General features: G+C 34.2%; 6 protein-coding genes across 11 annotated transcripts; 3 read left to right on the plus strand and 3 right to left on the minus strand.

Annotated features, from left to right (window-relative positions):
• Positions 1,545-3,521, plus strand: LOC109332373 (bifunctional epoxide hydrolase 2-like). 2 transcript variants are annotated; one of them, XM_019567349.1, is made up of 4 exons: positions 1,545-2,108; positions 2,718-2,962; positions 3,057-3,346; positions 3,388-3,521. In XM_019567349.1, exons 1-3 carry the CDS (start codon positions 1,569-1,571, stop codon positions 3,295-3,297), a joined length of 1,026 nt encoding a protein of 341 aa, XP_019422894.1. In that variant the 5' UTR covers positions 1,545-1,568; the 3' UTR covers positions 3,298-3,346; positions 3,388-3,521. The 2 variants fall into 2 exon arrangements, with proteins under 2 accessions (XP_019422894.1, XP_019422885.1); XM_019567340.1 differs by having other exon boundaries at positions 3,057-3,425.
• On the minus strand, positions 4,141-6,499 carry LOC109332406 (60S ribosomal protein L18-like). The gene is made up of 5 exons (XM_019567384.1): positions 6,384-6,499; positions 6,197-6,286; positions 4,859-4,987; positions 4,568-4,750; positions 4,141-4,476 (listed from the first exon to the last, which is right to left on the minus strand). The coding sequence occupies exons 1-5, from the start codon at positions 6,384-6,386 to the stop codon at positions 4,318-4,320; spliced, it is 564 nt and encodes a 187-aa protein (XP_019422929.1). The 5' UTR covers positions 6,387-6,499; the 3' UTR covers positions 4,141-4,317.
• Positions 7,134-10,105, plus strand: LOC109332388 (serine/threonine-protein phosphatase PP1). The gene is made up of 4 exons (XM_019567361.1): positions 7,134-7,626; positions 8,737-9,296; positions 9,369-9,554; positions 9,654-10,105. The coding sequence occupies exons 1-4, from the start codon at positions 7,431-7,433 to the stop codon at positions 9,675-9,677; spliced, it is 966 nt and encodes a 321-aa protein (XP_019422906.1). The 5' UTR covers positions 7,134-7,430; the 3' UTR covers positions 9,678-10,105.
• LOC109332430 (serine/arginine-rich splicing factor SR30-like) lies at positions 12,128-18,017 on the minus strand. Of its 3 annotated transcripts, none has more exons than XR_002105899.1 (15): positions 17,928-17,981; positions 17,618-17,713; positions 16,776-16,841; positions 16,591-16,665; positions 16,393-16,501; positions 16,208-16,254; positions 16,026-16,083; positions 15,479-15,528; positions 15,280-15,336; positions 15,051-15,196; positions 14,912-14,959; positions 13,301-13,527; positions 12,773-12,806; positions 12,489-12,560; positions 12,128-12,374 (listed from the first exon to the last, which is right to left on the minus strand). XR_002105899.1 is itself a non-coding variant. In XM_019567412.1 (14 exons), the coding sequence occupies exons 2-14, from the start codon at positions 17,702-17,704 to the stop codon at positions 12,327-12,329; spliced, it is 897 nt and encodes a 298-aa protein (XP_019422957.1). In that variant the 5' UTR covers positions 17,705-17,711; positions 17,929-18,017; the 3' UTR covers positions 12,128-12,326. The 3 variants fall into 3 exon arrangements, 1 of the variants encoding a protein (XP_019422957.1); XR_002105900.1 differs by having other exon boundaries at positions 12,357-12,374; positions 12,773-13,195; XM_019567412.1 differs by lacking the exon at positions 13,301-13,527 and having other exon boundaries at positions 17,618-17,711; positions 17,929-18,017.
• On the plus strand, positions 19,697-21,723 carry LOC109332445 (60S ribosomal protein L22-3-like). 2 transcript variants are annotated; one of them, XM_019567429.1, is made up of 3 exons: positions 19,697-19,804; positions 19,882-20,117; positions 21,395-21,723. In XM_019567429.1, the coding sequence occupies exons 2-3, from the start codon at positions 19,906-19,908 to the stop codon at positions 21,537-21,539; spliced, it is 357 nt and encodes a 118-aa protein (XP_019422974.1). In that variant the 5' UTR covers positions 19,697-19,804; positions 19,882-19,905; the 3' UTR covers positions 21,540-21,723. The 2 variants fall into 2 exon arrangements, with proteins under 2 accessions (XP_019422974.1, XP_019422980.1); XM_019567435.1 differs by having other exon boundaries at positions 19,748-19,808.
• On the minus strand, positions 22,685-27,625 carry LOC109332416. 2 transcript variants are annotated; one of them, XM_019567395.1, is made up of 6 exons: positions 27,355-27,625; positions 26,188-26,357; positions 24,545-24,603; positions 24,215-24,240; positions 23,755-24,130; positions 22,685-23,503 (listed from the first exon to the last, which is right to left on the minus strand). In XM_019567395.1, the coding sequence occupies exons 1-6, from the start codon at positions 27,506-27,508 to the stop codon at positions 23,041-23,043; spliced, it is 1,248 nt and encodes a 415-aa protein (XP_019422940.1). In that variant the 5' UTR covers positions 27,509-27,625; the 3' UTR covers positions 22,685-23,040. The 2 variants fall into 2 exon arrangements, with proteins under 2 accessions (XP_019422940.1, XP_019422949.1); XM_019567404.1 differs by having other exon boundaries at positions 23,755-24,124; positions 27,355-27,623.

The following is a 27,997-nucleotide window of genomic DNA, read 5'->3' on the forward strand; positions in this document are numbered from 1 at the left end:
AGTTTAAAGGAAAATAAAAGAAAATTCACTTATATTATGATTTTAAAGGCCACAAAAAATTATAATTTATTGTGATTTGTTCAACTTCATATAAAATTTCAACGTTTTTGTTAAATTTTTTTATCTTCAACTACTTTATTTAATTTTTATTTTATTATATGGATTTTTTTATTTTTTAATTATTGAATATTGCTCGTGGGCCGCCTGCAAATCCGTTAACCCGTTTTAAAATGGACAAGATATTAAATTTTGTCTATTAAGATAATACTAAATGCTAGCACCCGCTTGACATTAGCTACCCTGCAATTTTTTCATTTCTAGTGATAACGACTCATAAGAGGATAATTGTTATTAGGAAACTAGGTAGCAAGCCTTTTTTTTAGAAAACTCTTATTTTTATATATATATATATATATCATTTTTTTCTAGTCTCTCTTAATAATGGAAAGTGGATACATATTAAATGAGAGTATTTTATTTATGACATGGCAAAAAATTTATCATTTAATCTTTTAATATATGTAATGAAATCTATTTACTAATAGAATAAAGATATATATACAATTAGTGTATTATTCATCGTTCATTTGGATTACTTTTTTGAAAAGTCAAATATAATTAGAAGTGAATGATCGATGATTCAGTGACAGTATAAAAAACTTTTGCACTATCGGTGTATACATTCTTTTCTTTTCTGATATGTAATTTACCTTAATCAGCAAACCATAAGTATATATAATAGATATATATTCCGCATTCCTTAATTAATCATGTATCAATAGACATTGTTAAGCCAATATTAGTTGAGTTAGTAAGAAATTAATTCACAATCAATACGATTATGAATTAAAATCTTGTTGCCATAAGATTCATATTAGTAGATAATCTATAAAAATCTTTGTAAAAGTTGATAAAACAATGTGTCCCACCCAAGCCTATGAGGTCAAGTCCTAACTCACCTATGAGCAACACTTCTATTCATTGAAAAAAAGCCTCAAAAAACTAATCACATGTTAAAAATTTATATTAATTATAATGATATATGTTAAATGTAATAGATGAATAAATTATATAAATAAAATAAGGGCACCTATTAAAAGCTAATATTAAATACAATACTCAACCCTCTTACAATCTTTCTTAATTAATTTGTCTTTGATTTTTCTTAAATTTTTGTTTATAAATTAGATTAACTTTCATTTTTATATACTTCTAAAAAATTCAACACCTCTAGCGGATTTAGCTCTTCTTGTGATTTATGTTGGAAAGTGAGTCTCACATCGCTTATTTCATTATTTCCCGAGAATGGTTTAAATATATGTTGGACTATTCCTCTCACTGCCAATTGGTTTTGAGATAGAACCTTAACATAATATCAAAGTCAATCTAACTTCTTTTCGATTGTCATGCGTCAAAATATATCCTTTAATTATAGGTTAAATGTAACTTTTCGCCTGATTCATTAGATTTATGTGGAGTTTTTCATATTGGAAAATAATTCACATATCTACTACGCAACTCATTTACTTTATTGACTTTGATAACTTTTCTAATCTCTTATATAGTCAATGGCCAAATCCAAACCACCTTTATCTTCTTCACCTTCAATCAGATCACAACTCACAACACCAATATATCTATCAATGGAAGACATAAAGCACAGAACCATTAAAGTAAATGGCATAAACATGCATGTAGCTGAAAAAGGACAAGGTCCTATAGTCTTATTCCTCCATGGTTTCCCTGAACTATGGTACTCTTGGCGCCACCAAATTCTATCTTTAAGCTCACAAGGTTACCATGCTGTTGCACCAGATCTTCGTGGCTATGGTGACACTGATGCACCACCTTCAGTTACAAGCTACACTTGCTTTCACATAGTTGGTGACCTTGTTGCACTTATTGACTCATTGGGTGTGGATCAAGTGTTTCTTGTGGCTCATGATTGGGGTGCTATCATTGGTTGGTACTTATGTTTGTTCCGACCAGATAAAATCAAAGCCTATGTCTGTCTCAGTGTTCCTTATTTGCCCAGAAATCCTAAAGTCAAAACTGTAGATTCTATGCGTGAATTGTATGGAGATGACTTATATATTTGCAGATTCCAGGTTCTTTTTTATGACCATGAAATTGTTTTAACTAAGATTTGGGTTTGTTCATCAATACTTATGTTTACTTTGTAATAATGCATTGTGTTAAATTACTAGTGATGTGCCTTTGTGATTTTGTTCTCTGTTTATTATCTTTGGAGAGAAATGTGGTCAAATGTGGCTGCAAAACCACAAGCCTTTGGGTATATTAAAATGTGAAGCCCTAGATTGGTTAGGATGGAATGAAATGTTAGGATGGGTGGGATGAAGGAAAGAGTTTACAAGTGAACCATTTGTCTTAAGATTTTGGTTCAAGATGTGGTGTTTCACTTGCAAGTGAGTTTTTATCCTCCCGTGGCGTAGTAGTAATAAGAGCTCTTGATCGTGAGTCCCAATAAGTAGTATCAGAGTCGAAATCAAAGATTATTCCCAAACACTGAAGCTTGTCTCTCATATATGTACACTTTTTACCCTTGTTCAAGAAATTATTAGATGATGAAATTGTGAAGTTATGAATTAAACTTTAGGGAGTACTATTTTTTACATTCAGCGTGTTTGCTTGTTTAAATGAAGTGGAGATTATTCTGTGATGAGAGTTCTGATAAGTTTTTGCAATCAATTTCGAAGGAGCCGGGTAAAATGGAAGCTGAGATGGCTGAAGTTGGCACTGCATATGTGTTGAGGAACATCCTTACAACTCGCAAAACTGATCCTCCAGTACTTCCTAAGGGGGAGTTTGGAACCGGATTCAATCCAGATATGCCGGAGACCTTGCCCTCTTGGCTCACAGAAGATGATCTTGCTTATTATGTAACCAAATTTGAGAAAACCAGCTTCACCGGAGGGTTAAACTACTATAGAAACTTTAACTTGTATGTCTCTGATTCTATATGCATTTAAATTAATATATTTGATGAGGGTTGTATAAAATGACTTGTATTTTATGATTGGTATGTGTCTTTGCAGAAATTGGGAGCTCACAGCAGCATGGAGTGGAATGAAAATCAAAGTGCCGGTTAAGTTCATCACTGGTGAGTTAAACATGGGATACAACTTGGTAAAGGATTATATCCATGGTGGAGGTTTCAAGGAAGTTGTGCCAAATTTGGAAGAAGTGATTGTGCAAAAAGGAGTTGCTCACTTCAACAACCAAGAAGCAGCAGAGGATATCAGTAACCACATTTGTGACTTCATTAGGAAATTCTGATATGATCCACAAATGAAATGAATCATGGAAATTTGCACCTATCTTCTAATGTTAAGTTGTAGCATTTGACATCATATGTATGGCTATAACTTTTATGCAATAAAACAGGTGAGGTGAGAGGCTAAAAAGCAAATACATTTCTGTATAATTATACTGTTTTGGCATAATGTACAACTAATCAGACTTTTTCATATAAAACTGTACTGCTCTCTCTTATGTGCTCCTTCCTCTAACCACCTTTAGATTTACTGGTATGACTATTCTACAAATCTTGTGTAAAACAAAGCCCATTTCTTCATTTTTGTTAGGACTTAGAAAAGAAGATAGCACAAGGATACATGAAATTATGCAAGTATAGATTATGGATAACTATTAACTAGTGTAATCCTTACATATAACTTATCATTTTGGTTTAATCAATGATTACACATTTGACTCTAGAAAAGGTTTTGAACATCAACATGGTTTAACACATCGAACCATTTCATCATCTCAAACTTGTGAACCCAGCCAGGCCGATACTGTTGGACCAGGCAGAGAACACTACTCATAACATGCGGCTACAAAACACTTCTCCTACTCTACACTTCTTAGCACTACGTATATTTAATTACATTTGATGGTTACAAATTAAATTGGATTCAACAGAATAAGATAATGTCAGTTGTACCAGATATAGTAGACTATGGAGTTGGGGTTGTAACAGTGGATTTGATATTGACAAGAGGATAGGTAGCACATAAACTTCATTGTAGATGATGCAATTATTACAGTGAGAAATTTGTGGTTCAAGAATTCAAGAGCCCATGTTATATTCATACCACATAAGATGTGCATCAAAAGTGTGTTGATGACCATATAACTTATAGTAGTAAAACAAGGGAACGGCCATGTAGAGTAAACTCATTACTGACTTTTTTAGCAGAACAGGAATATAAGAATTTGTCTTCAACTATGAAATAGCAAAAAGTTGATATCAGAAATAATAACACTAGTACAAAAATGGGCAACATTATCAACTCAGACCCTAAATCCTCTGCTGTTCCTCTTTCCTCTAGCCTTCTCAAACTTCCTTCCCTTGGATCTCACATAAGGCTTGGTATGGCTGTGTGGCACACCAGGTGCAGGACCAAAGTGCTTAACAGCTTCTCTGGCATTCTTTGGGCCTCTTAGAAGGACCTACAAAAATATACAATCAATATTTGATTAACTGATACAAACAGCATTTATGATAACACAAATCATTGAAAAACATAACAAAGAAACATACTGTGTTCTGTCCCAGAGGAGCCCTGAGTGCAAGTTGATCAAAAGTCAAACATTCACCACCTGCCTTCTCAATTCTTGCACGCGCAGTTTCTGTAAACCTGAGTGCAGTGATTTTTAGTGGTGGAACTTCATATGTTCTAATATCATCAGTTATAGTTCCCACTACCACAGCAATTTTACCTTCCTACATAAAAAAATAACAGAACGATATAAGAAAAAGCTAATTAATCAAATTACTACAGATGCTTATATTGGTGTGTGTGTATATAAATATAGGGAAAGAGTGCCAAACCTTGCCCTTGGTATACTTAATCAACCTTGACAATGATAGTGGAGGCTTGTTAACCTTGCTCATGAACAAGCGCTTCAATATCACAGCATTGAACTTGCTTCCAGTCCTTCGAACAAGAAAGCGGTAAAGCTGTTCATGAAATTTTTATTAAGAATCATCCCATACATACCAAATTACCAATAAAGAACAAATAAGTAAATATAAACATCATTTAAATGCAAAATTTGAAAACATGGGCTGATAATGGTGATGAAAACAAGTGTTTCTGAATCTAGTAAATGAGTATTTCTAAATACTGAGCAAACTTCAGCATTAAAAATTGAAATATAGAGATATTCCCTCAGTATAATGATAGTATTAATCATGTTATCAGCATTAGCATGGTAGTAAACCAACATCATTGGGAATCCACTGTCCTCTGAAAGCAACCAAGTCGACATACAGATGATATCAAACTCAGGCATCAATGAAACAGTTACAAAATTAAGGAGCATTCAAATCAGAAACATAATAGAATAAGGGATCATAAATTGGGATCACTTTAATCACCATTGACAAATTGGAAATAATATATATATATATATATATATGTATGTATGTATGTATGTATACATTTAGAAAATAAAAAATGGCAAGAGGAGTGTTTTCAGGCTCAGACAAATGTGGAACTATCTATTTTCCCGGACATTCTACAACAAATGTAGAAGGCCTCAAAGAGCTGGGATCACATTAATCATCATTGTCACTTGGAAAAAGAACTACATTGCAAGTCAGATTCCAACATCTTCAGCAACATCATGAAATAGAGAACTTATTGAAAATGAATAAATTATTTCAATAGACTGTTGTGGCGTCATTTAATCTATGTAACCGACCCCAGTATTAAGTATCGATTGGTGTTACCTTGAAATTAAATAAATTGCGTTGTAAGCCTAAACTAATAACTAACATTTTCAGTCTCAGACTACCAAATGTGGAACAATCAATACTCACATACCTTCAAATTTGAAATGAAGGTCTCATAGAGTCGGAATGACATAAGAAATCATTGTCATTCCCAAAAAAAATCCAATACCACAATCAAAATTCAACAAAAAATTAATTTTTTTAAACACCATGTGGTAAAATGAAAAAAAAATGAAAATTTTCAGTCTCAGATAAATGTGGAAAAATTCTATTCCCCAACCTAGTACAACAAATGTAAAAGGTTTCATAATGAGCTGGGATCACATTATCATCATCGTCAACGACGTCGTTTCAAACAAAAAATAACACATTGAAATCTCATGATTCAAATTCATAACCACTAAACAGAGTAATTATCATATATAAACGTACCTTAACCAAAAGCTTGAGGTAAATATCATTGGACTTAGGTGCTGTTCTTTTGGTCTTTTTGCTCTTACCACCAGCTTTAAGATCGATACCCTGCGTAACAAATCGAAATGGAAAATGGTTATTCAAATGAAAGATTATAACTTTACAAACAAACAAACAAACAGTGAAGGTGAAGAAGAAGAATCACCATTGCGGCTTTGGGTTTTGGAAGAACTCTTCGCTATTGCGAATGCTGCCACTGGTTTGTATTTAAGGAGATGAAGCTAAATTAGGGTTTTTCATTTCCTTGTGTTGAATTTTGGGTAGTTAACCCAAACCCTAGGCCCGGTTTTTTATTTTATGGCCCAAATAAAAATAGAGTTTTAGTGAGTTTAGTTTTTTATGCATAAGATTTATGGCAAAAGAGTGGCTTCCTCATACTAGTTCTATGGGATAATAAGATATGTGTATAGTAAGATTATGAGATATTTATAATATATTTTTTTGGTTATCTTATCCGAGCCGGGAACATTTACGTAGGGCTAACTCTCCCGTTCTTGCTTAAGGGAAATCAAACATATACTACTTGAACCAACATCATCGTTGGTAGAAGATTTATAATATGAGAAATAGTTACATTAACTCCATAATCATGCAAATAAACTAAGTGTAGTGGGTACAACTTAATCATAAAAACTTTTATATTATCTCAGTAACTAAACATGTGAAAAATAGTAATACTTAAGGAATGAAAGTTGGTGTAACTATAAAACTTCAAATCTCTACGTGCGAAACAAAAACGACACCGTTGACCAACTGACATTCACCAATCCATGGTTGCCACGTGGAAGTTATAAAACGCGCCATTTAGTTCCTTCCCTTTGAAGGTTTCAACTCTGAACCACCAAATAAAGAGTGAGTCTATTTAGCGACGATTTTTGTTTAGATTAGAAAATTACCCACAATTAACAAAAACCACACTTCAACCTTTGAATTCAATTCAAACAATGTAATCAAATAAAATATAATTAAAGAAAAAGCCAACCCAACCCAACATCAAATCCCAAATCCCATCATAACAATGATGAAGATAAAATGAGACAAACATCATGGATCATTCATTTTAGTATCTAATTCCGAACATCATATTAAAAACCTTAACCTTTGTCTGTGCCTATTTTCATTTTTTTATTGTTATCATCAAATTACATACCAATTTGGAAAAAGATTCATTTTTTATTGAAAGGAGAAGAAGATGATGATGATGACAATGGAGGGTATGATGGATAAGAGTGTATTAGATGATGTGATAAGAAGATTATTGGAAGGGAAAGGAGGGAAACAAGTGCAGTTATCTGAGTCTGAGATTCGTCAACTTTGTGTTAATGCTAGACAAATCTTTCTATCTCAGCCTATTCTCCTTCACCTTACTGCTCCTATTCGCCTTTGTGGTTAGATTCTTGTTTTTTTTCATTTATATTTTCCATTTGGGTTTGTTTCAGTTTTATTAAATCAATCAACATATCTAGCAAATCTCACCAATTTGTTTTCTTTTTTGGATTTGTAATTAAGAGATTTTACCGGTTCTTTTTTGGATTTGTGATGATGGGTTGTGTTCTAAATTGCATTTGCGGCTGTCGTCGTGTTTATTTCAATTGTGGATGATGCGGCTGCAATTGCGGTCGTGATACAATTGTGGCCCAAGGATGTTAGATGTATGTAGCTTCAATGCACAAGAGGAGAGTTTATTGTTAGGATTTAAAATCTTGGCAGACAAGTGGTGTGCCAATAATCATACCTTGCACTAAGGCTCAGCCTAATAGGATATCAAATATTATTTAAGAAAATGAACAAACAGAAGATGTTTGTTCTAATTTAGAAGGTGAAGGAGAAATTGTTTAGAAGATTTGAAAAACTGAAACTTATGTGTTTAGGAGACAATAACATGACCACATAAGTTTTGTCTGAGTGCCAAGGAGCTGGGTTCCTTGATTAAGGTCCCGGGTTCAAATCTTTTAAGTTAAAAAAAAGAAGACATCGAGTAAATTTTGTCTCTTTAAATAAGAAAAATGAACTAACATCTCTACTGGCGTAAAGCTCCATTGGATCCCCAAGTATCATGTTAGGCCAAAGGTCAAATGTTGGATTCCTGAGAGTGACAAATGTTGGGAGAGGAGATGCCCTTGGTTATACCAGAAAAAAGTGACGATGGGTGAATTCTGCGCCTTTAAATAAGTCTTCCCAGCTTTGATTGGGATTGATCAGGTCCAAAGTGACTTCTAAATAATGCAGGTCTCAGACAAAAGAAAAGAACACAATAAGACCTTACTATATGCTTTGTTTATTAAAATATAAATGAAAATGAATAGAAAGAAGTGGCATATATAGTAAATGGTTCCAGCAATAGCAGTTTAACTCATTAAAATTGGATGCATTTGTTCAGAATGGATTCTTTCCTTTGTCTGAAATATGGCCTATTTATAGGAATCATGTGACTTAATTTGCATTCAATGTTACATTTCCCTTGTCTGTTTGTTCCTAATGTTGCAGCTATGTTTCAGGTGATATACACGGTCAGTACCAAGACTTACTAAGGCTTTTTGAATATGGAGGCTATCCTCCTGCTGCAAACTACTTGTTCCTGGGGGATTATGTAGACAGAGGGAAGCAAAGTTTGGAGACTATATGTTTGCTTTTGGCCTACAAAATAAGGTATCCGGATAAAATTCATCTCTTGAGAGGAAACCACGAAGACGCAAAGATAAACCGGATATATGGTTTTTATGATGAATGTAAAAGGAGGTTCAATGTTAGGCTATGGAAGATATTTACCGACTGCTTTAACTGTTTGCCAGTGGCTGCACTCATTGATGGCAAAATACTTTGTATGCATGGAGGTCTCTCTCCAGAATTACAAAATTTGAATCAGATAAAGGAGATTCAAAGGCCTACTGAAATTCCAGATAATGGTCTCCTATGTGATCTGCTTTGGTCTGATCCTGATTCTAGCATTGACGGCTGGGCGGATAGTGACCGAGGCGTTTCATGTACTTTTGGATCTGATGCAGTCACAGAGTTTTTGGATAAAAATGACCTTGATCTCATTTGCAGAGGTCATCAGGTAAATCTCTTAGTTCATATTAGCAGATTGAACTTGTCTAAGGTCTCATTTTACTTCAAATTGTTCTTATAGGTTGTAGAGGATGGATATGAGTTTTTCGCTAAACGAAGATTGGTCACAATATTTTCTGCTCCGAATTATGGTGGGGAGTTTGATAATGCTGGTGCGTTATTGAGTGTCGATGAATCTCTTGTGTGTTCCTTTGAGATATTAAAACCTATTGATAGAGGATCTTCATCGAAGATGAATCTTAAGAAGGTATATATCATCAATGAGTTGCTGCATTTTTTAGAATATGATATTATCTTGGATGTTTGTGTTTCTAATAATAGTATCTTATGTTACTTTTTTGGGCAGCCCCCTAAACTTGGAAAGGCTTAGTCATCTGGCGAAGATTTTTCGGTGAAAATAGAGATGCGCTAACTCGACTTGTATGGAGTTGAAATTTTCAAGTAGTAGTTTGGCATTGTCTTACACCTTCAAGAGTTGAAGATTGCTAGTGATGTAATTGGCTAAGAGTATATATTTGTTAACTGAACTACCCATGCATTGTTCTGTGCAGGATCTGAGATTATTGCTTTATAAACCAGTTGTTGGTTGCTTGTGTTTAACAAAATAGCTTGTAATTTGTGAGTGCTAAGAGATTTCATGTTTTCAAATGTGTAGTTTTCTATTCCATTTATCTTGAATGACTTGCTCAGGAATATTGTTTTTGGTAGTAGATTTGTTGATTCAGATTTTGGTGTGTGTTTCCATGGCACTAATAACTTGGTCACTCCTATGACTACTTATGGATATGAACTTTACATTGGATACAACACTTAAATTCTCATATGTGAATACAAGGATACCATATGTTCTGATTTCTTAGCAACATCAACATTCCATGGCCCTTTAGTCACATAAAAAATGAAAAGAAAAGTTAATTTTATATGCAATCTATGAGTTGAAATATATGAAACTTAAATCCATTTTATGGATCATAATCTCTCTCTCACTGACTAGCCAATGGTCTGATAGTCTAGTGTCTCTAAGGAAGAAAGAATTCAGGACATAAATAAAATCTGTCTTTGGCAATTTCTATTGAATTTGCTAATAAAGATATACTTCTTAGGTGGAAAAGTATATGTTTCAAAATATTTACGAAATTAGCGTAGTTTTTAGGAAAGTCATGGATGAGATTCACAATTTTGGGGAAGTCGTGGATGGGATCCACGATTTTGGGAAAGTCTTGGATCAGGAGTGCGACTTCCCTGACATATTCTCTCTCCTCCATGGAAGTCGTGTTTCTCATCCTCGACTTTCATTTTTTTTAGAAGTCGTGTACCCCAAACACGATTTCCATTATATATTAGTAATAAAAATACTATGTACCCTAGTGGTTCTGTTATTTATATACAATGGAAATCCAAGAACCACTAGGCTAAAGCATATTTCTATATTTATATACAACGGAAATCATGTTTAGAGTATACAACTTCTAAAAAAAGTGAAAGTCGTGGATGGGAAACACGACTTCCATAGAGGAGAGAGAATATGTCAGGGAAGTCACATTCCTGATCCACGACTTCCCCAAAGTCGTAGATCTCATCCACGACTTCCCTAAAAACTACACTAGTTCCGTAAATATTTTGAAACATAGACTAAATGTGTAATAGTATAGTTAGACTATACCTAACTTTTCCCTTCTTTGGTAGCCTATTTAACAAAATAATAATAATATGCCCTATTGGTGTTTGAGGAAGGTATGAGTTTATAAGATGTAATTAGCAAGGTATGACAGTGTGTTATTTTCTACTAATTAGCCATCTTATCAATTAATCGCGAAGTCATACTTATAATTAGAAAGGAATTTTATTTTTAAGAAAAGGCTCTAGATGACAGTAAATATCAAGACTTTATCCCACGAAAATCAACTATATGAATCGAACAATGTTATAACGCTTTATTATAAATCATATTCACCAACAAAACATTAATTTTTAAATCTTTCTTACTCATTTCGCCTATAATTTATGTCGAATCTTTGAAAAACTTTAAATTATTATAGATTGAAAAAGGGCGAAAACTAATTATGTTCCCATATTTAGATTTTCATTGCATAACTTCTGAAAAAACAAATCAAGCATTCGATCACTTTGCACCATATCTTTCATGTATGCTGATTGCATGAAGCATATCAACTACCACAAGCGCTTTTTTTATTGATTATCTTAATTTCACTATCCCCACTCAAATGTGTTAGAAGAACAAACACATTTACATTATTCATAATCTCAAAGTCTTTCAATAACCCCAAGAAGTTTTTGCGTATCTCTACAGTCCATGTAATTAATTATATTCATTGGTTAAGAATAGGATTATGGTCCTTACAACCAAAAGCCTACCAATATCTACTAACCATATGCATCAATAAGGAACTCTTAAGAGCAATCTGATTTAGGTAGAAATCTTATCCTTTCTAGAGTATCTTTTTATATTTCCTCTATGAACCTAATTTTTAGAGTCTCATACTTAAAAGTCCCCTTCACCATGTAAATAATATCGAGTACTAATAGCATGACACTTCGAGTTTTCAGTTAAAATAGTGCGAGATAAGATAGTGAAGTTTACATGTGAGGGTCACTACTCACTACCACCATCATCAATACATCAATATCATCATTATCTGATCTACACCAAACAATGGAAGATAAAAAAGGGAAGTTTCAGAGTCATTTCACAAGTGTATTTCATGACTCTCAAGTTTTTCTCTTCCCTCCTATTACACTTCAGAAACTGACTCGCAAATAGACCTAGTCGTCCATTCAAGGTCAAAATGTAACAGCCCAAAGAGAAGTATATATCATGTAGAGAGTTGATAGTTCACTGAACACTAAAAAATAAAGTTAATGATAGTACAGATAAATTCAGTTATGCTTCAGACCATATCTGCTTTCAATGCACTTCAGGAACCCCCCACCAAAATTGTAAGCACAAAACTAGATGGGGCTATATAGGAATATTGGATTGCTTCCTAAAGATGTTTCTTCAATTGCTCTCTCCAGAGTTAACAGATCCCCTGCGTTCAGATCTCACCTATCAATCAGGATGCAAACATCAAGACCTTAGGAAAAATTCTAAAAAGGATAGGAATGAAGAATTTATAATCAACTAAATGAATAATTACAAATTCGGGGACAATGAACATACCGAAGGTGAACGAGATTGTGACACATTTCTTCTTGGGCTTCGGCTGGGACTGCGGCTCTTGCGAGGGGGAGGCTGCATGATACACAACCATAGAATCATATTACAGAGTGCACTAAGATTGACATAAACCATTCAACATATTTTAGTTCTCTAGTAATTGGTTGACGCAAGTGACATAATAAGGAAATGTCATGCAACTAGAGAAATTTAATAAGATTGTGTGTTTTCACTCCAGTCCTCTCTTTTTTGGACAATTTAAGATAATGCAAGTCAAATAAACTTACAGATGAATTTGGAGATCTGGATCTTGATAAGGATCTGCAAAAAAAATAATGAACAAACTCAATACGGTGTTCAGAATAATCCATGAAGTTGTCATGTCCAATATTCCACATCAAAGTTACCAAAACCAAAAGGACAAAATAATCTACCACAACTCTTGCTCAGTATCACACATTTATAGTCTCAACAATTGCGAAACAATTTATTGCTGGCAATCAATGATATCTTCAGACTAACCAAGGGAAAGATGTAACCCACAAGTCAATATGTTGGCAATAGATCAGACCCATACTTAGATCACATGTTATGTTGAAGTAGTTTTGGATTGTAACACTGCTGATATGCAATTGGTGGCACTGTAAGCACACTTTAGCTCACCGTGATCCATCTTTTAGATTGATACTCATCGATCCCCAATGTACACTCTATAAGAATGGCACACAACGCCTTACAACAAGTAATTATTATTTTTTATCAATTGTGACAGCATTAAGGTGTTCCGTAGGTGCTCATCAATAAAACGGTATTACCTCGAACCACAAAGTTGCAGGCATTTGAGCACCACATGCCACCGAGACCATAACACACAGTGCCCTGGTCACCACAAAAAGCCAAGTCTAGAAAACAAACAGTTCAACCCTAATGAACATAGTTAGTGGCCAACCCAATTGTCTGCTTTTTCAATGCCCCTTCATCTTTCCACATTCCAAGAATTTTGATGACAGATCCATGATCGTCAACTTTTATGCGAAGAATACTGTGGATGGAATAATAAAATGTTTGCTTTCAGATAATTAATTGAAAATTGTAAGGAAAGAGATGCCCCATCAACTTGCACAAATAGTAAAAAAAAAAAGGAATTCAATGTGAGACAATACTAATACTCTAGAAAAGACATAATTAGAAGTACAACCCAACCACAAGGTAAAATAAATGTGAAACCATATGGATCAGAGAAATTAATAGGAAATGAAAATTTAGGGGCTGTCTTGAAATTCAAAATAAGGGGATTAGTTCCTTACCCATAGGGTGAGGGGATACCCTTGGTAGTATAAAAAAAAGTCATCTATGTAAAAGCATGAAAAGTAGAAAGAAGTTTCCAAAAATGAAGAGACATAATGAAGCTCCAAGAAGGGGAAGATTCTAAGGCATGAAGTGACGGCTATCATGCGTGCAAGAATGTTAAGTAATATTTCAATCACCCGAAGCATGTAGGAAACCACCATACCATGCTATTCTGGGATACGAAACTAATGGTACAATATAAACAAACAAAATGTGAACTTGCAGATCATATGAAATAAAATCATATTCTTGACTTCCTGTATACTTAATTATTATTTGAGAAGGAAATCTTTTTATTCAAGTGGAAAGGGGATTGAAAAGACGAAAACTATTAGAGAATAGGAAAAGGGGACCCTTAATCTCAAAGGTCAAGTGCAATTCTGCCTGTCCAACATAGTTGAAATGATATACAGAAAAGATGGAGACAAGGCTGAATACCACCAACAGACATGAAAAAACAGAGTGAGCAAACATTCCTTGCTGGGCAGAGATTTTGCAGAAATTCGATTATGTACTAAAGCATGGCCAAAAATACCACAAATACAGTTATACAAATGAACCAAGATCTCAAATGACTGTTAGCCAAAACTCAACCAACAAACGATAATAGAATTTTTGGGGGGAAAAATACAGTCATCCATAAGAAATAGATAATATTACAGAATTAACAGACCAAAATTTATTATTGGTGGTGGTGATGATAAACAATGTATAATCCTCTCTAATTATTTAGATCAACCCCAAGGGAATCACCGTCATCAACTAACACAAAAAATAAGACAAGAAAACCAATGAAGTCCACAGCAAGTAAGTTCAAGAGTATAATTATTTTTGCAAAACCCTCGCATGTTCATCGTTCAGCACACACTTGTTTCAAGGGATAGCTCTTACTGATATTCAGGAAAAATGAATGACTCTTCATTTGCATTAATCATATCTAGATTTATTCATTTTGGGGGATATTTTATCTTCACCCTAGTCATATTTCCTGCTCTACATTGCCTTTAACAAAATTATTTTTTACTCAGAAGAAATCTAAAGATATATTCAACCATCAACAGTGGGTATAAACTGACCTTGAAAGAGATACAGACCGCAGGGAGCGTTTTGCTTTTGGAGAGAAGCTGCTATATATATGAACTGTTTAGTCAATTCTTCAAAATTACCAAAAAAATAAACACTAAAGAATAATTCACCAATGCAACCAAAGGTTACCTTCTGCTCCTGTCACTATAGCTATGACTATGACTGCGGCTTCGACTGCGTGACATATACGGACTGCGGCTAGGGCTTCTAGAATAGCTCCCCCTAGAATCACGACTAGGACTCCTAGAATAACTACGTCGATCATATTCCCTCACCTGGAGCAACCACAGTGCTTTGTGAATGGAAAGCAAAAATATAAACAGACGGCAGAACGTAACCAACACAAATTTTCACATACCCGTACGTATGAGCGAGAAAAGGCATTTCGGAATTCTGAGTCATCAAGTTTTCTAATCTGTAAGAAGAGAATGCAGAGAGTATTGAAGCAAAACTATAGTACTGGATATAAAGATGACAGTCGCCATGAATCCAGCTCATGTGTGCAGGGAAGTGAAAGATGAAAACAATAACGAATAGCACAGGTTTTCAGAACTTACAGCATATTTCATATCATCATAGTTCGTATAGTCCACTATCCCAGTCATGCCTATGTAGAAATTGAAGCACGGATAAAGAAATATATTATGGAAATTTTAAGATAAAACACACATAAAGAGTCTAATGTATGAAATTAGAAAAAGTTGCCATCCAAAGACAATTGAAAGCGGCATAGTTACTAAACTTACAGTCACCTACAATAAGCCATGCATTCATAACAATTACCACCATTTCAAATTGCAGGTAACTGATAGCCCATAAAGAAGCACTTTGGTCAGAACTAATTGATTATTTGAGTTATGACTATTTAGTCCATAGTAGAGTCCTTCCACTTGCCCACCAATACGAACAACTTATTGACAACCCAATACACATTAATTACTAAAGTATTCTACCAGATTCCCTATAGCCCCGGCGATGCAAGATCTTAATATTCTCAGTCTCACTAGAACTAGCCCGGTATTTTTTTGTAAGAAAACATCCTGCTTGCAAATAAATTTTACAATAGAAGTACAATTTAACATAGATTAGATTTATGACACTTACCACCACGTTCACGGAAGACTTGAGAGAAACATACGTCACCAGCTTTACGCATGTGATCCTAATCATTGAACAACAATGGGTGATTAGTTCATTTAGTTTAAACCATTACAAGGACGCTAATCTTTATCAATGCATAAAATGTGACATGTCAAACAATAAAAAGAAGAATGAACCATGCATACTTTAAGATCTTGCCAAGAAGCTGAAGGAGGTAATCCAGTGATCAGAACTACAAAAAGAACAAAATAGGGTTAATAAAAACATTATTTCATTCTTTGTTATAAGCAGCAAATAAAACAGAATAATTAGCGAACACTATATATAAATCTAGAAACCACACAAACTCGAATTAAGAAACAGCACATACCACGATAATCAGAACGCCTAGAAATTCCTCGGCTACCACTGCTACCACTATAACTACTGTAACGTTCTACAGATGATGAATGTCCTCGTCCACCATGTGCAAGTTCAACCTATAACAAACAGTGACCAAAGGTTTTCAATATATTAGCTAGTCCAGTGATGCCACCAAACCGGAACATTGAAGGGAAAATGTACTAACTCTCAACCGTTGACCATCAAATTTGTAACCATCTCGATAATAAATTGCATCTTCAGCATCACGAGCATCCTCAAACTGCAACACATAACATCCAACATATATACAACAGAACAAAGGGCCAGGAAAACAGAACAGAAATACCCCTTTACAGTAACACAACTTTACATCATAAAATCTGGACATACCTCCACAAAAGCATAACCTGGTGGTCTTGGCGGAATCTTCAAATCAATATCAACAATAGGACCAAACTGCAATCAGACAGTGAAAAAAGCAATTAGTAAACAGATGCAATATAAATTCAGAGTTTCAGATCTACTACTCCGCAAGACTACAACCATGTTTCATAATCTATTTTATTCAACATCAGAAAATAAAATGAAGGGTGGAAATAAAATTTAATGGAGAATAGTAATGATTATCTACTGTCTTTTGCTGCCATCAATTTTTCTAAAACATGTTCAGCTAATTGAACCACAACATGTCCAAATGCTAAAACTAACCTACTACAATATTCATCAAGATTCAAGAAAGTGATAACAAGGGGCAACCCAATGCACGAGGGGTGTGGGAAGGGTAGATATATGCAGTTTTACCCTGTAAGCGGAGAGACTGTTTCCAAGATTTAAACATGTGACCTCATGATCACTAAGCAACAACCATGCTATTGTACCAAATTCACCCTCTAAAAAAGTGATGATACAATGATTTAAGTTGCGGGCCACATCACGTGATGCAGCCGCAATATTGTGGTTGCATCACACTGCAAGATGCCCCAATGCAACTGTATCGAATTAAAAAATATTTATTTAATCACAAAATAATTCACACTGCAACGAACACAATCTCGCAATGGCCACAATCACACTAGCAGCAATTGTAACTGCAACCGCATTTAAAACATTGGATGATACTAGTATAAAAATAACATAATTTCCCAAACATACAAATAGCAAATACTGCAAGGAACAAGTATTTTAGGTAGAAAAAGTATTCAGGAAAAATATATATATATATATATAAGAACCTTGTGGAAAAGATCATCTACTTCCCTCAAGCGAATATCACCAGGAAGATTGCCAACATAAATTATTCGACTTGAGCGGCTACTCATTTTTCCCCTGAAACACAATACAAAGACATGTAATTTGATGAGTATGAAATAAAGATACCCGATTCATGGTGGAGAAATTAGTCAAAATAATCATAAATGAACATGATCACGAATAAAATTGTCTTCAAATTAAAAAAATCAAAGGTGGTAGCTGTAGATCTGAGAGGTTAAAAAACCCAAAAAAGAGAAAAATTGAAGGAAAAAAAGAGAAGGAGATGGAATACCTGAGAAACGAAGTGAAGTACGAAAAGACAACGTAAGATTCAGAACCAAGACTCTCTTTTCTGAGAACTCATGGATGTTTCTGGAAGCATGGCTTAAATATTATTATATGGGATTATTTTAATCCATAATAAATATTCAAATAACATTCAATTCGTTACCTTTAGAGGAAACACCAAAATATAAATTAAGCCTTTTCTTTTTTACTTTTCAGACTTTTTGGGGAAAATATATGGATTAAATATTATTTGGATTGATCATGAGTATAATGATAAAGAAATTAGAAATAGACATGATAGTTGACAATGATATATCTAAAATAAAACATAGAATCTAATCAATAGTTTTTTATAATTTGCCTCATCTTTCATTCAAATGCAAGTGAATAATTTATGATATATTTATTGTGTATACATTTTTATTAGAAGTAATTTTATTATACCATAAAAAATTAACATATATCATAAAATAATACTTTATTTATTAATAATTGATTTAAAGTAATATATATTATTTTTTTGCGAGTAGAAAAATTTAGTGAGAGAATTTGGTAAGAGTATATATGTTATTTCTCTACACTCATATATAATATATTTGAAATACATCTAATGCCTCTTAACCTTTGCAATTAGTGATATTTAATGTGCCATCAATTAGGTAAATAATTAATAATTTAAATATTTAACTTAAATATAATTTTTTAATCAATCGATTTGATACATGAAATAATACAAGTTGTAGGACAACAATTATGTTACCGATAACCATGCATGTATGATAATGTTAAAGCTATCATCATTATGATTATACTTTTTTTTTTGGTACAATGGAAAGAAAAAACAAAAGAGAAACTAAGAACAAGAAGAAATATCCCTATCAAAATGATGTTGACACCCACTTAGAAACACATGCAAAATCTTCGGCGCTTCTCATGAATGTGAGTTAGGCTTAACCATGTAATCTACCACTACATTAGCGTCTTTGAGCACAAAATGGATTTCAACATTCCACTCAAGGCTGATCCAAGCACGAACCTTGGATACAATACTTCGAATAGGAAAGTGACGAATTTGAGTCCTTTCTGAAATAAACTCGATAACTTCTAAACAACCACTTTCCAAAATGACCTTCTTATAGCCCAAATTCCAAACTAGTTGAAATCCCTGCTATATGGCCAAAAGCTCTGATAAAATAGGCGATCCAGCTCCAAAATTAGCAAAAAACCCTAAAATCCATCGACCAGTATGATCACGAGCAACAACCCCTCCTCCCATAACCTGAGAACCAGTAGCACAATTTCCATCTACATTAACCTTTACTTGACCAACTCAAGGGAAACACCAATGAGTCTTTGAAAGAGAGTCTTCTAAAGGTAGGCCTTGCCCCAAATGACGCCACTCCCAAAAATCCCGATAAATATTACGAATTATGGTATTAATATTCCAAGTAGTATCCTCGAAAAGTGTATTATTCCTCTATCTCCAAATCCCCCAAACACCTGCCAAGAAAAACATACCATTATGATGCTTGCAGTTCTCCTCCAACCAGGATTGGAAGGATTAGGTCACCCTGAAAGAAGAATTGTACCAGCCCAGTCTCGTCCAAATAGCGGAGGAATCGCCACAATCCCAAACAATATGCATGATACTCTCTACACTTGTACCACACCTAGAGCAACTAGGGTCAGACGTCATATTCTTCCTGGGTCAGGCCCAATTATAAGACTTTCACATCAACATTTTAAATAAACAAAAAAATAATTAAAAAAAATCGAAAACGGTGCGTTTGTTATCCACTCTATAAATTCGTAAAACCCAAACCCTAGAACCTCTTCTACAATTCCAACCTTCATCTCAGTGCTCGCGGCTTCTCAAATTTCCAACTGTAAATTCACTTTCTCCTCAATTTCAAAATCAATTTCCCATTTTTGTAATAATTGGTTGATATATTTTCAGGTACATTTGAGATTGAATCGCAGAATGAGTGCAAAGGGAAAGAAGAAGGTGGTGACTTTCACCATTGATTGTACGAAACCAGTGGAGGATAAGATAATGGATATTGCATCTCTTGAGAAGTTTCTTCAAGAGAGGATTAAGGTTGGTTCCAAAGCTGGTGCACTTGGTGACACTGTTACTGTTACTCGTCACAAATCCAAGATTACTGTTACTTCTCACGATAATTTCTCCAAACGGTAATTACCCTTTTTGTATAGTCTTTTTTATTTATTTGGGGTATTTTGTTTATTAATAGTTTAACTCTCTACATTGGTTAAATGCTGTAAGTTAATTTTAGGTGTTGGATTTTATCTTAAACAATGTGATTATAATGCCAACTTTGTTTTTTATATGTTATGTTTTGAATGATTGTTGAAATGTGTTTGATTTCATTGAATAATTTTTTTGCACTTTTTTGTTTGGATGATTAGCTGCCTTGGATTTCTACAGTACATTAGTTCAATACAGTTACAGTTCTGAATGATTGCATTAGGGTGAAAGTTGGGGTGGCTCCTATCATAGAAAAGATAGTAGAATTACTCCTTAGTTGTTTTGGGCATTTGTGGAGGGGGCTATTAGAAGCCCTCGTAAGCAGAGTAAATTAAATGGATGTTAGTCCAATTTATAGAGGCAGAGGGAGACCAAGAAACATCATAGGCGAAATGATTTTGAAAGGTTTATAGATTAATGCCTTGTCAATGGATATGATTGGTATCGTTCGATCCATTTAGCTGACCCTTCTAGTTGGACTAAGGCTTGATAGTTGTTGTTATTGGTTCAATACTGTGTTGAATTATTATTTTGTTAATGAGTTTGTTGAGATTGTTAACATCAAAGGACATGAATAGACGGGCATTGAGACTTCAGTATATCAGTATTTGTCTATTTGGGATTGGGAAAATAATCCAATGGTGTTGACAAAATGCTTGGTTTATGTTTTTAGAAATTTTGTGCAAATTGGGCTCTTAAAAGTTAAGTGGAAGATACATATCTTATTAGTCCGACTGAGTTTTGATTCCCACCTTTGAATATCTTTGGTTGATCACTTGATTGTTATTGTTGTAATAACTGCATGCCGGATATAGTCAATAAAAACAATCAGTTAATGGAAGGTTTTTTGTATTTTGTATATTGTTTTATTGTAAAAGGAATAATAGACAGCCCGATATTGACAGTACCAGTGGGTCACATTGCTTTTGCACTTCGATTTATTTAGGCATCTGTTTGATGATTTTAAACTTGCTTTGAAGAGGGTGAGTTTGGCGCAATAGTAAGATTCTTGCTTAGTGACCATAATGTCACGAGTTCAAATCTTGAAACAGCCTCTTGATTTGCGAGGTTTTAAGGCTGCGTACATCTACCCTCCCCATACCTCACTAAGTGAGAGCCTTGTGCATTAGGCTGTGCTTTTTTAGTGATGTTTATCTCATTATATTTAGGTCTACATGTTGTTTGACATCTCATATGGTTCCAGGTACTTAAAGTATTTGACAAAGAAGTATTTAAAGAAGCACAATGTACGTGACTGGCTCAGAGTGATTGCGGCTAACAAAGACAGAAATGTTTATGAACTAAGGTACTTCAACATTGCTGAGAACGAGGCAGAGGAGGAAGATTGATTTCTGATCAGCTTAATTCACTTAAGAAATTTATTCACCATTTTTCCATAGAGCTAGCTTTCCTTTTAGCAAGTATTGCTTCATGAAATATGTTGCTTTGTGCTACATCAGTTGCAATTTAACAGTTTTGTTTGTTTAAGATTGCTGTGCCTTTTTTATTTTGAATTTGGAAGAGTTTACACATCAAATTCTGTTGCATTGCATCAAGTTTCTTTTATCTCAAGTAACCTTTTCTCTCTTCAACTTAGGTTCCTCAGCCTTTGCCTATTTTTTCTTCCAGCATTGATTGACACTTGAACTTGGATTATCACTTAATTTCTTATGAGTTTGCTTCAAGGTCTTGTGGTGTAGTAGAAGTAAAATCATGGAAAATAAGGCATGGAAATTTCAAATGTATGAATAAAATTTACATAATTTAGTCAATATGCTTCTATGGTTCATACTTTCTTTTCATTTGTACCTTTTCTCATGCCAAATATCAAAATGTATAGTCATGCATATCAGGAATTATGAAAAAGTTAAGATATTACACTCTGAATTAAATGACTTGTGCTTAAAATATTTAAAGGGAGAGTTCCTCCATTAGACTAGTGAGGGATTTTCTTATATTCATAATTTATATGAAAATATAGAATGATGGTAAGAAAAAACAAATCAATAATAATATGATTTTATTCTCAACTATTAAAGAGTACTAGCGGTCAAGAAACTGGTGTAAATTCTCCTTAGTAATGGAGAAATACTGTATTTTTTCTTTCAAAAAGATACAAATGTCACATTAAATAATCAAAAACTAAAATTTAATTTATAAAAAATACATCTATTTAGTGAGAAACAAATTCTTTCAAAACTAATTCCGTAAGATAGAAATCAAACCCCTAGCTTCATTTTTAAGTAATGATCGGACTATGTACCAATTTTAAGTCACCTTATTGGTTAGTAATATGGTCTTACCAAATACCAAGTTTCCCCCCCAATGAATAACAAGATCTATCTTTAGTAATCCAAATAATAACCATTTTATGCATTGATCACATGATAATTCCGTTATACTTTGTAGCGATCCAACCACTTGAGTGGTTAAACCAGCCTGTAAGTATTCTACTTGACTAGTTCTCAAGAGAATACTCAGTCCCCTTTTGTGAAAAAAGTCAACAATCACATTGCCAATGGTAACCTCAATACAAAGCATTTGCAGAGTTTTGATATCAAACATAGATAGTTCATCATTACAAATCTAACCACTTGATTTATCATTCGAGATGTGAATGCCATATATCTTCAAAAACCTGAATGACCCAAATAGAGGAAGTCAATGCCAATAACACTGCCAAATGGCTGCTAGAAAGATCAATTTCAGGGCTAGCCAAAGTATATAGTCTGTCCTAATATGCCAGCCAGGCCAAACCATTATGTAACATTTTCTCAAGCATATATAAAATTTGATTTTCCATAACAATGGATGTTTGCTTCACAAGTAACAGTACATGAAACAAGTATGTCACAGATTTTGTGAAGGCATTCTTTCCACACCATGCCTTAACCGAAAGTTGCTGGATCTGATACCTGGGTCTGACCCGTGCTGGTACGCTCTCCAACTTGGATCTCTATTAATATGGTTAAATGACAACGGAGGCAACTGGTCTCTTTCCCATGCATGGAAGTGACTTGGCAGATGGGTTTCTTCTTGAAAATGGTGTCCTGATGAACCTGACGGGACAAAAAGGAAGCCAACACCATGGTCTGGTGATAAGGCCACTGGTGCTAATTGAGTTGACCCACTATGACTGCTGGTTCTTCGAGTGCCAGGAGCAATAGGTGTTCGCATTGTGGTTGAGTTAGGAAGTTGCTGAGTTTGATAAGAAGGTTGAAGAGCACGGACTCTATTACGGGTCTGAGCATTGCTGCCTGGATAAGGAGGGATCATTGCAGACGTGACCAAGCTTCCAGGTCTAGCAGCAGAACTGCAGAATTATATGTACCAAGTGTAAATCTCATGGCCTTAAAAAGTTTACAAGAGCCAGCAAAAAATGTCTAGTTCATTGTTTTTTTATCTATTACTTGTGTTTAACACAAATTCATTATGCACTTGACACCATGAGACAGAATATGAACATATAATATGATGTGGCCCTCATTATCACATTTGAACAATATATTAACTTCAGAAATCACAAAAGCATCTTAGTAAGGTACACAAATTCTAAAGAGGTACCTGTGACCAACAAGGAAGGGATGCATAAAAGATCCTGATCCCATGGCTAGCCTTTGACTACTAGGTGATACCGAGGTCTGATCAGCAGGAGCACCTAGGTTGCCAGTGGCTGAAGACAAATGAGAGGAATGGTGTTCCCAACTGGGATAATGAATATTCATGCCAGGAAATGTGTAGGTGGTTGGTGTGCGCCTATGTGCTGGTGGACCATTCCAGTGGTTGGAGTTAGAAGCTTCTGAAACAGTTACACCAGGGTTGGAAGTAGAGGGATGTATTGGTCCAATGTAAGCCATGTATGGACAAGGATCACTAGCAGGCGATACAGCTGTATGTTCGGCAAATATAGTATGCTGTCCCACGATCTCATGATCTGCATCTTAACATTCCAGTCAAGATATTATTATTCAGTCAAATGCAAGCTGATGGAAAGTGGCTGATAAACAGGAAAAAAGGATCTTACATGCAGTTGATGAAAATTCCCCTTCCCTGGAAAAAAGAATAAATAGTATAAGTTATCATTTCCTTAAAAGTTATTCGGCTCTTCACTTTCTGTGTGTGTGTGTGTCTGTTAAGGATTTAGGGGCGGTGGTAAACGTATTACCAAAGCCAGATTTAATAATTCCAAAGCCAGTATAACACTGTCAAACTACAGAATCAGAAAAATCTGCTACACCAATCCTTCATACTAGTAATATATTAATACAAATTTAGTAATATATTAAACTATCAAACATGATTGAAATCTACAAATATAAACAGAGAATAGTTAGTCTGATTATTCCAGACTTACTCAAAAGATGAAGGAAGTTGAGTCAAGTTACTGAAAGGGCACCAGTGAACTCCAAAGGACTGCAGAAAGCATTTAGAAACTGAATTTCAGATAAAATGGTAAGTAATATATTATTTACACATGCAAATGCAAAATAATGAGAGAAAAATCCAATTAAAGCAGGTAATGCCATCCTTGAAATTCCAATTCCTTGCAAATATAAAAAAGGATTTTTCCTTGTTGCATGTACTATATATGGTAATGAATATAAAGAATGTGCAAATAGGGATGATTGGTATACTATAAAGAGTTGAAGATTAGCTAAGGAATATGAAATTATGAAGCAAGTAGGAAACGACAGAGGGAGTGAAACTTCGCAAGTAAAAGATCATGAGGTATAATTTTGAGTGGGTAAATGCATGCAACTTTCAGTTTTTCTTCAATCCGAAAGGTATTTTTTCTATTGTTCCACGTGTCTACTTCTCAAACAGTTTTATGATAACACCATAATAATATCACCAGAGAAGGCATATGCCTAACCACCCTCCCAAAACAAGAACTACTTGGTAAACCCTAGATGAAATCAAGTACTACATGTTTACGACTTCCTGGCCCTACATACATAAAAAAATGAGTATCTTATTATAGTGCCCCTCTAGGGTCACAACTTCCTAGAAGGCCAAGTGAATACAGGATAGGATGATATGAGAATTAATGTCCCTCTAGGGTCACACCTTTCATCTTTAGAGCGGTAACTAATAGCACTGATTAATACAAATTGCATGTTGCTGATTGAAAGAGGTGACACAGTTCTCTTCATATGTGTTATGTGCAGGTTAAGTTCAGAAGCAATAGCCATTCTAAGGTGATTATATTATTATCATAGAATTTATTAAAGATTCTTGATGAGCACTGGGTGTGTCTTTTCACCTTAAAGCAGAAATTGTGGTTTGTTTCAACTTTCAAAGGTTTTAGGAGGAATAAGGAGGCTAATATTTTATGGGAGTGCAGTCTATGTACTTCTATGGTGCATTAGATTGTAGATAAATGACCATGGCTTCAAGAGTATCTCTTTACCCTAAAATTTGATAAGGGATAAGATCATGTGTATGGCCCTCTTTACTCATAAATGCTATTCCCATGGTTGTGCTTCAACATTTTTTTGTCAATGGTATGCAAAGGGATTGAACAGCTTTATTGCATGTCATAAGCTACTTTGGCTCGGTGCTCTATAAATTTTTCTAGTTAGGAAAAGTTGACATCCTTTTGCCAAATGTACTCTCTCCTTTCTTTCCAACAATTATTTTTTTATTGTTCAAAAGAAAAAAAATCTCTGTATAAAACTATTACTACACTAACTAATGGATAAGTCAGTGGAGCAATCATTTACGATAGATGAAAGATAGCCAGTTTAAGCAGCAGCTTGAAGGAAGGGAAAAGCGCTAACAATGAGAGAACTAGACAAGTATAGGTTTTTTCAACATCTGAAACAACATACTTCTGAAAGTAAGTTCACATGCTCCAAAATGAAAAACAACAAATAAACAGTCACTATTTATGCTGTTTTACAAATAAGGTAATACAAACACATGCTTACGGCATAATAAAATCAAATTAGAAGGGGAAAAAATATTGAACATGTGCAACTGTGGAGTTTCTAGTACCATTTCAGAGTAGCTAAGATCATAAAGATCCTCATCATGTGTCCAATCATCCAAGCTAAACTCTGGGTATGATCTGCAACCATTAGCATAAAGCCATTTACCTTTCTCAATCTTCCGACAATTAGGGCATTGCATTGCCCCTTTCACATTGAATGCCGAGCCAATGCAATCTGAATGTTATAAAGAAGGTAAGAAGCAGTATAACAACATTATGTAATGCCATGTATCATGTTAAAAATTGATTTCAGAAATACATGAAACCCATCAATATTGCCTTAAAAGTTATTAAACGTATATGAATTTATGATACGAGTGTTATGAATTAAATTACTAGTATAGACCAACAATTTTCCATTTCCCACATATCAACACTTTATAGCACAGGTTGTTGAGGCGTGAGTGGGGATTTGTGTAAAAGTTACAAGTCTAAGTCAGAGTGATAACAGCTTAAGTTGAGTGGCAGTAAATATATCTTCCAAAATAGTTTTAACAAGAATAATGAGATTCAAGGAACTATCATCTGTAGCACACAAGAAAAACTTGCATCTATGGCAGGAAAACAACATTGAGTCACATGATACAAAAGCATCTGCAACCGTTTTTTTTTATATTATTCCGAAGTTAATAGAGAGTGAGGTTAGCACAATGGTAAGGTTGTTGCTTAATGATCATGAGGTCACAGGTTCAAATCCTGGCAACAATCTATCTGCTTAAAAGGGCAAGGATGTGCACATTTATCTTCTCTGGACCCCATTAAGTGGGAGTCTCTTGCACTAACCGCCCCCCACCCCACCTAATGAGATAAAGGCTGGACCGTTGTTATTATTTCAAAGTTACCCATAAAGCCATATCATGTAAGCATCCGACAACCTACCATCTTCATCGATGGACTAAAGTATTCTTTCATATCTTGACCAAAAATCTTAATGCATTAAGTCTATAGGCCCATCATCCAGTTATATGCTTTTTAAGTCATCAACTTATACACAATTTTGACACTTCTTCATTACACTAACTCACTTCAAAACATTCATCAAAAGCCTAAATTCAGGTCTCAATGAATTGAAATGGAAAGTCAAAAACAATAATTTATGATATAATGGCATGAAATTGGATGCAAATTGAAAATAAAACACAGTTAGTTAGGAATAATAATGAGGTAGTTACCAAGATGAAATCGATGGCCACATTGAAGGTTAGCCCATGATCTATCACCGTTATCAACAACAACAACATCGAGACAAATTGAGCAAGAGACGGAAGCGAAGGAGGATTCGTTATCTCCGACAACATCGTCATTGTTTCCAATTCCAATAACCATTTCAATTTCAATTCAAAACCCTAATAAATGAAATGAAATGAAGATGAAATTTTAATGTAATTTAGATTGTAATTTAGTGGATAGAGAGAATGGAGAAAAGAGAGGAGAAAGAAAAGTGGTTGTCTTAAATTCACAATTTTTAGATCAACATTAGTTAAGGATTAGGATGTCACCACAAATTTGATTTTTTCCCTAACAACTAATTTCTCAAGAATAACTTTTTGAAGAATACTTCCAAAAAAAAAACAAACTCCTCCCATAAAAAAACCATTATTTTTAGTTGTGTATTAGAGTGATATTAATACCATATAGATCATCAAATCGGTTAGGGTACTGGTATAGTGGTATAATAGTTTAGCAGCTGGTACTAATTAAACTGCATACCGGTGAAATTAGATATACATATATAATATTAACATTACATTAATGTTGAAGAATCAATAAAAAAACTAATTATTTTTTATTTTCTTTAAAAAATTGGTTTTAAAT

This window comes from Lupinus angustifolius, chromosome LG02 (assembly GCF_001865875.1).
Source record: "Lupinus angustifolius cultivar Tanjil chromosome LG02, LupAngTanjil_v1.0, whole genome shotgun sequence".
Taxonomy (NCBI): Eukaryota; Viridiplantae; Streptophyta; class Magnoliopsida; order Fabales; family Fabaceae; genus Lupinus; species Lupinus angustifolius.

Bases quoted from the DNA above. Each gene is read 5' to 3' on its own strand.
- LOC109332373 (XM_019567349.1), top strand. From the start codon at position 1,569: ATGGCCAAATCCAAACCACCTTTATCTTCTTCACCTTCAATCAGATCA. The intron at 2,109-2,717 runs GTTCTTTTTTAT...TCAATTTCGAAG, and splicing joins TATATATTTGCAGATTCCAG to GAGCCGGGTAAAATGGAAGC. The intron at 2,963-3,056 runs GTATGTCTCTGA...GTGTCTTTGCAG, and splicing joins TACTATAGAAACTTTAACTT to AAATTGGGAGCTCACAGCAG.
- LOC109332445 (XM_019567429.1), top strand. From the start codon at position 19,906: ATGAGTGCAAAGGGAAAGAAGAAGGTGGTGACTTTCACCATTGATTGT. The intron at 20,118-21,394 runs GTAATTACCCTT...ATATGGTTCCAG, and splicing joins CACGATAATTTCTCCAAACG to GTACTTAAAGTATTTGACAA.
- LOC109332406 (XM_019567384.1), bottom strand. The intron at 4,988-6,196 runs GTACGTTTATAT...TTTCATGAACAG, and splicing joins ACCTCAAGCTTTTGGTTAAG to CTTTACCGCTTTCTTGTTCG. The intron at 4,751-4,858 runs GTTTGGCACTCT...TTTTTTATGTAG, and splicing joins TTAAGTATACCAAGGGCAAG to GAAGGTAAAATTGCTGTGGT.
- LOC109332416 (XM_019567395.1), bottom strand. From the start codon at position 27,508: ATGGTTATTGGAATTGGAAACAATGACGATGTTGTCGGAGATAACGAA. The intron at 26,358-27,354 runs GTAACTACCTCA...TATAACATTCAG, and splicing joins TGGCCATCGATTTCATCTTG to ATTGCATTGGCTCGGCATTC. The intron at 24,604-26,187 runs GTACTAGAAACT...TGCTTTCTGCAG, and splicing joins ATCTTAGCTACTCTGAAATG to TCCTTTGGAGTTCACTGGTG.
- LOC109332430 (XM_019567412.1), bottom strand. From the start codon at position 17,704: ATGAGTAGCCGCTCAAGTCGAATAATTTATGTTGGCAATCTTCCTGGT. The intron at 16,502-16,590 runs GTTAGTACATTT...TGTTTGTTATAG, and splicing joins TTGATGGTCAACGGTTGAGA to GTTGAACTTGCACATGGTGG. The intron at 15,197-15,279 runs GTATGTGAAAAT...TGGTTGCTCCAG, and splicing joins TTTCTCGCTCATACGTACGG to GTGAGGGAATATGATCGACG.
- LOC109332388 (XM_019567361.1), top strand. From the start codon at position 7,431: ATGATGATGATGACAATGGAGGGTATGATGGATAAGAGTGTATTAGAT. The intron at 7,627-8,736 runs GTTAGATTCTTG...GCTATGTTTCAG, and splicing joins TGCTCCTATTCGCCTTTGTG to GTGATATACACGGTCAGTAC. The intron at 9,297-9,368 runs GTAAATCTCTTA...TTGTTCTTATAG, and splicing joins TCATTTGCAGAGGTCATCAG to GTTGTAGAGGATGGATATGA.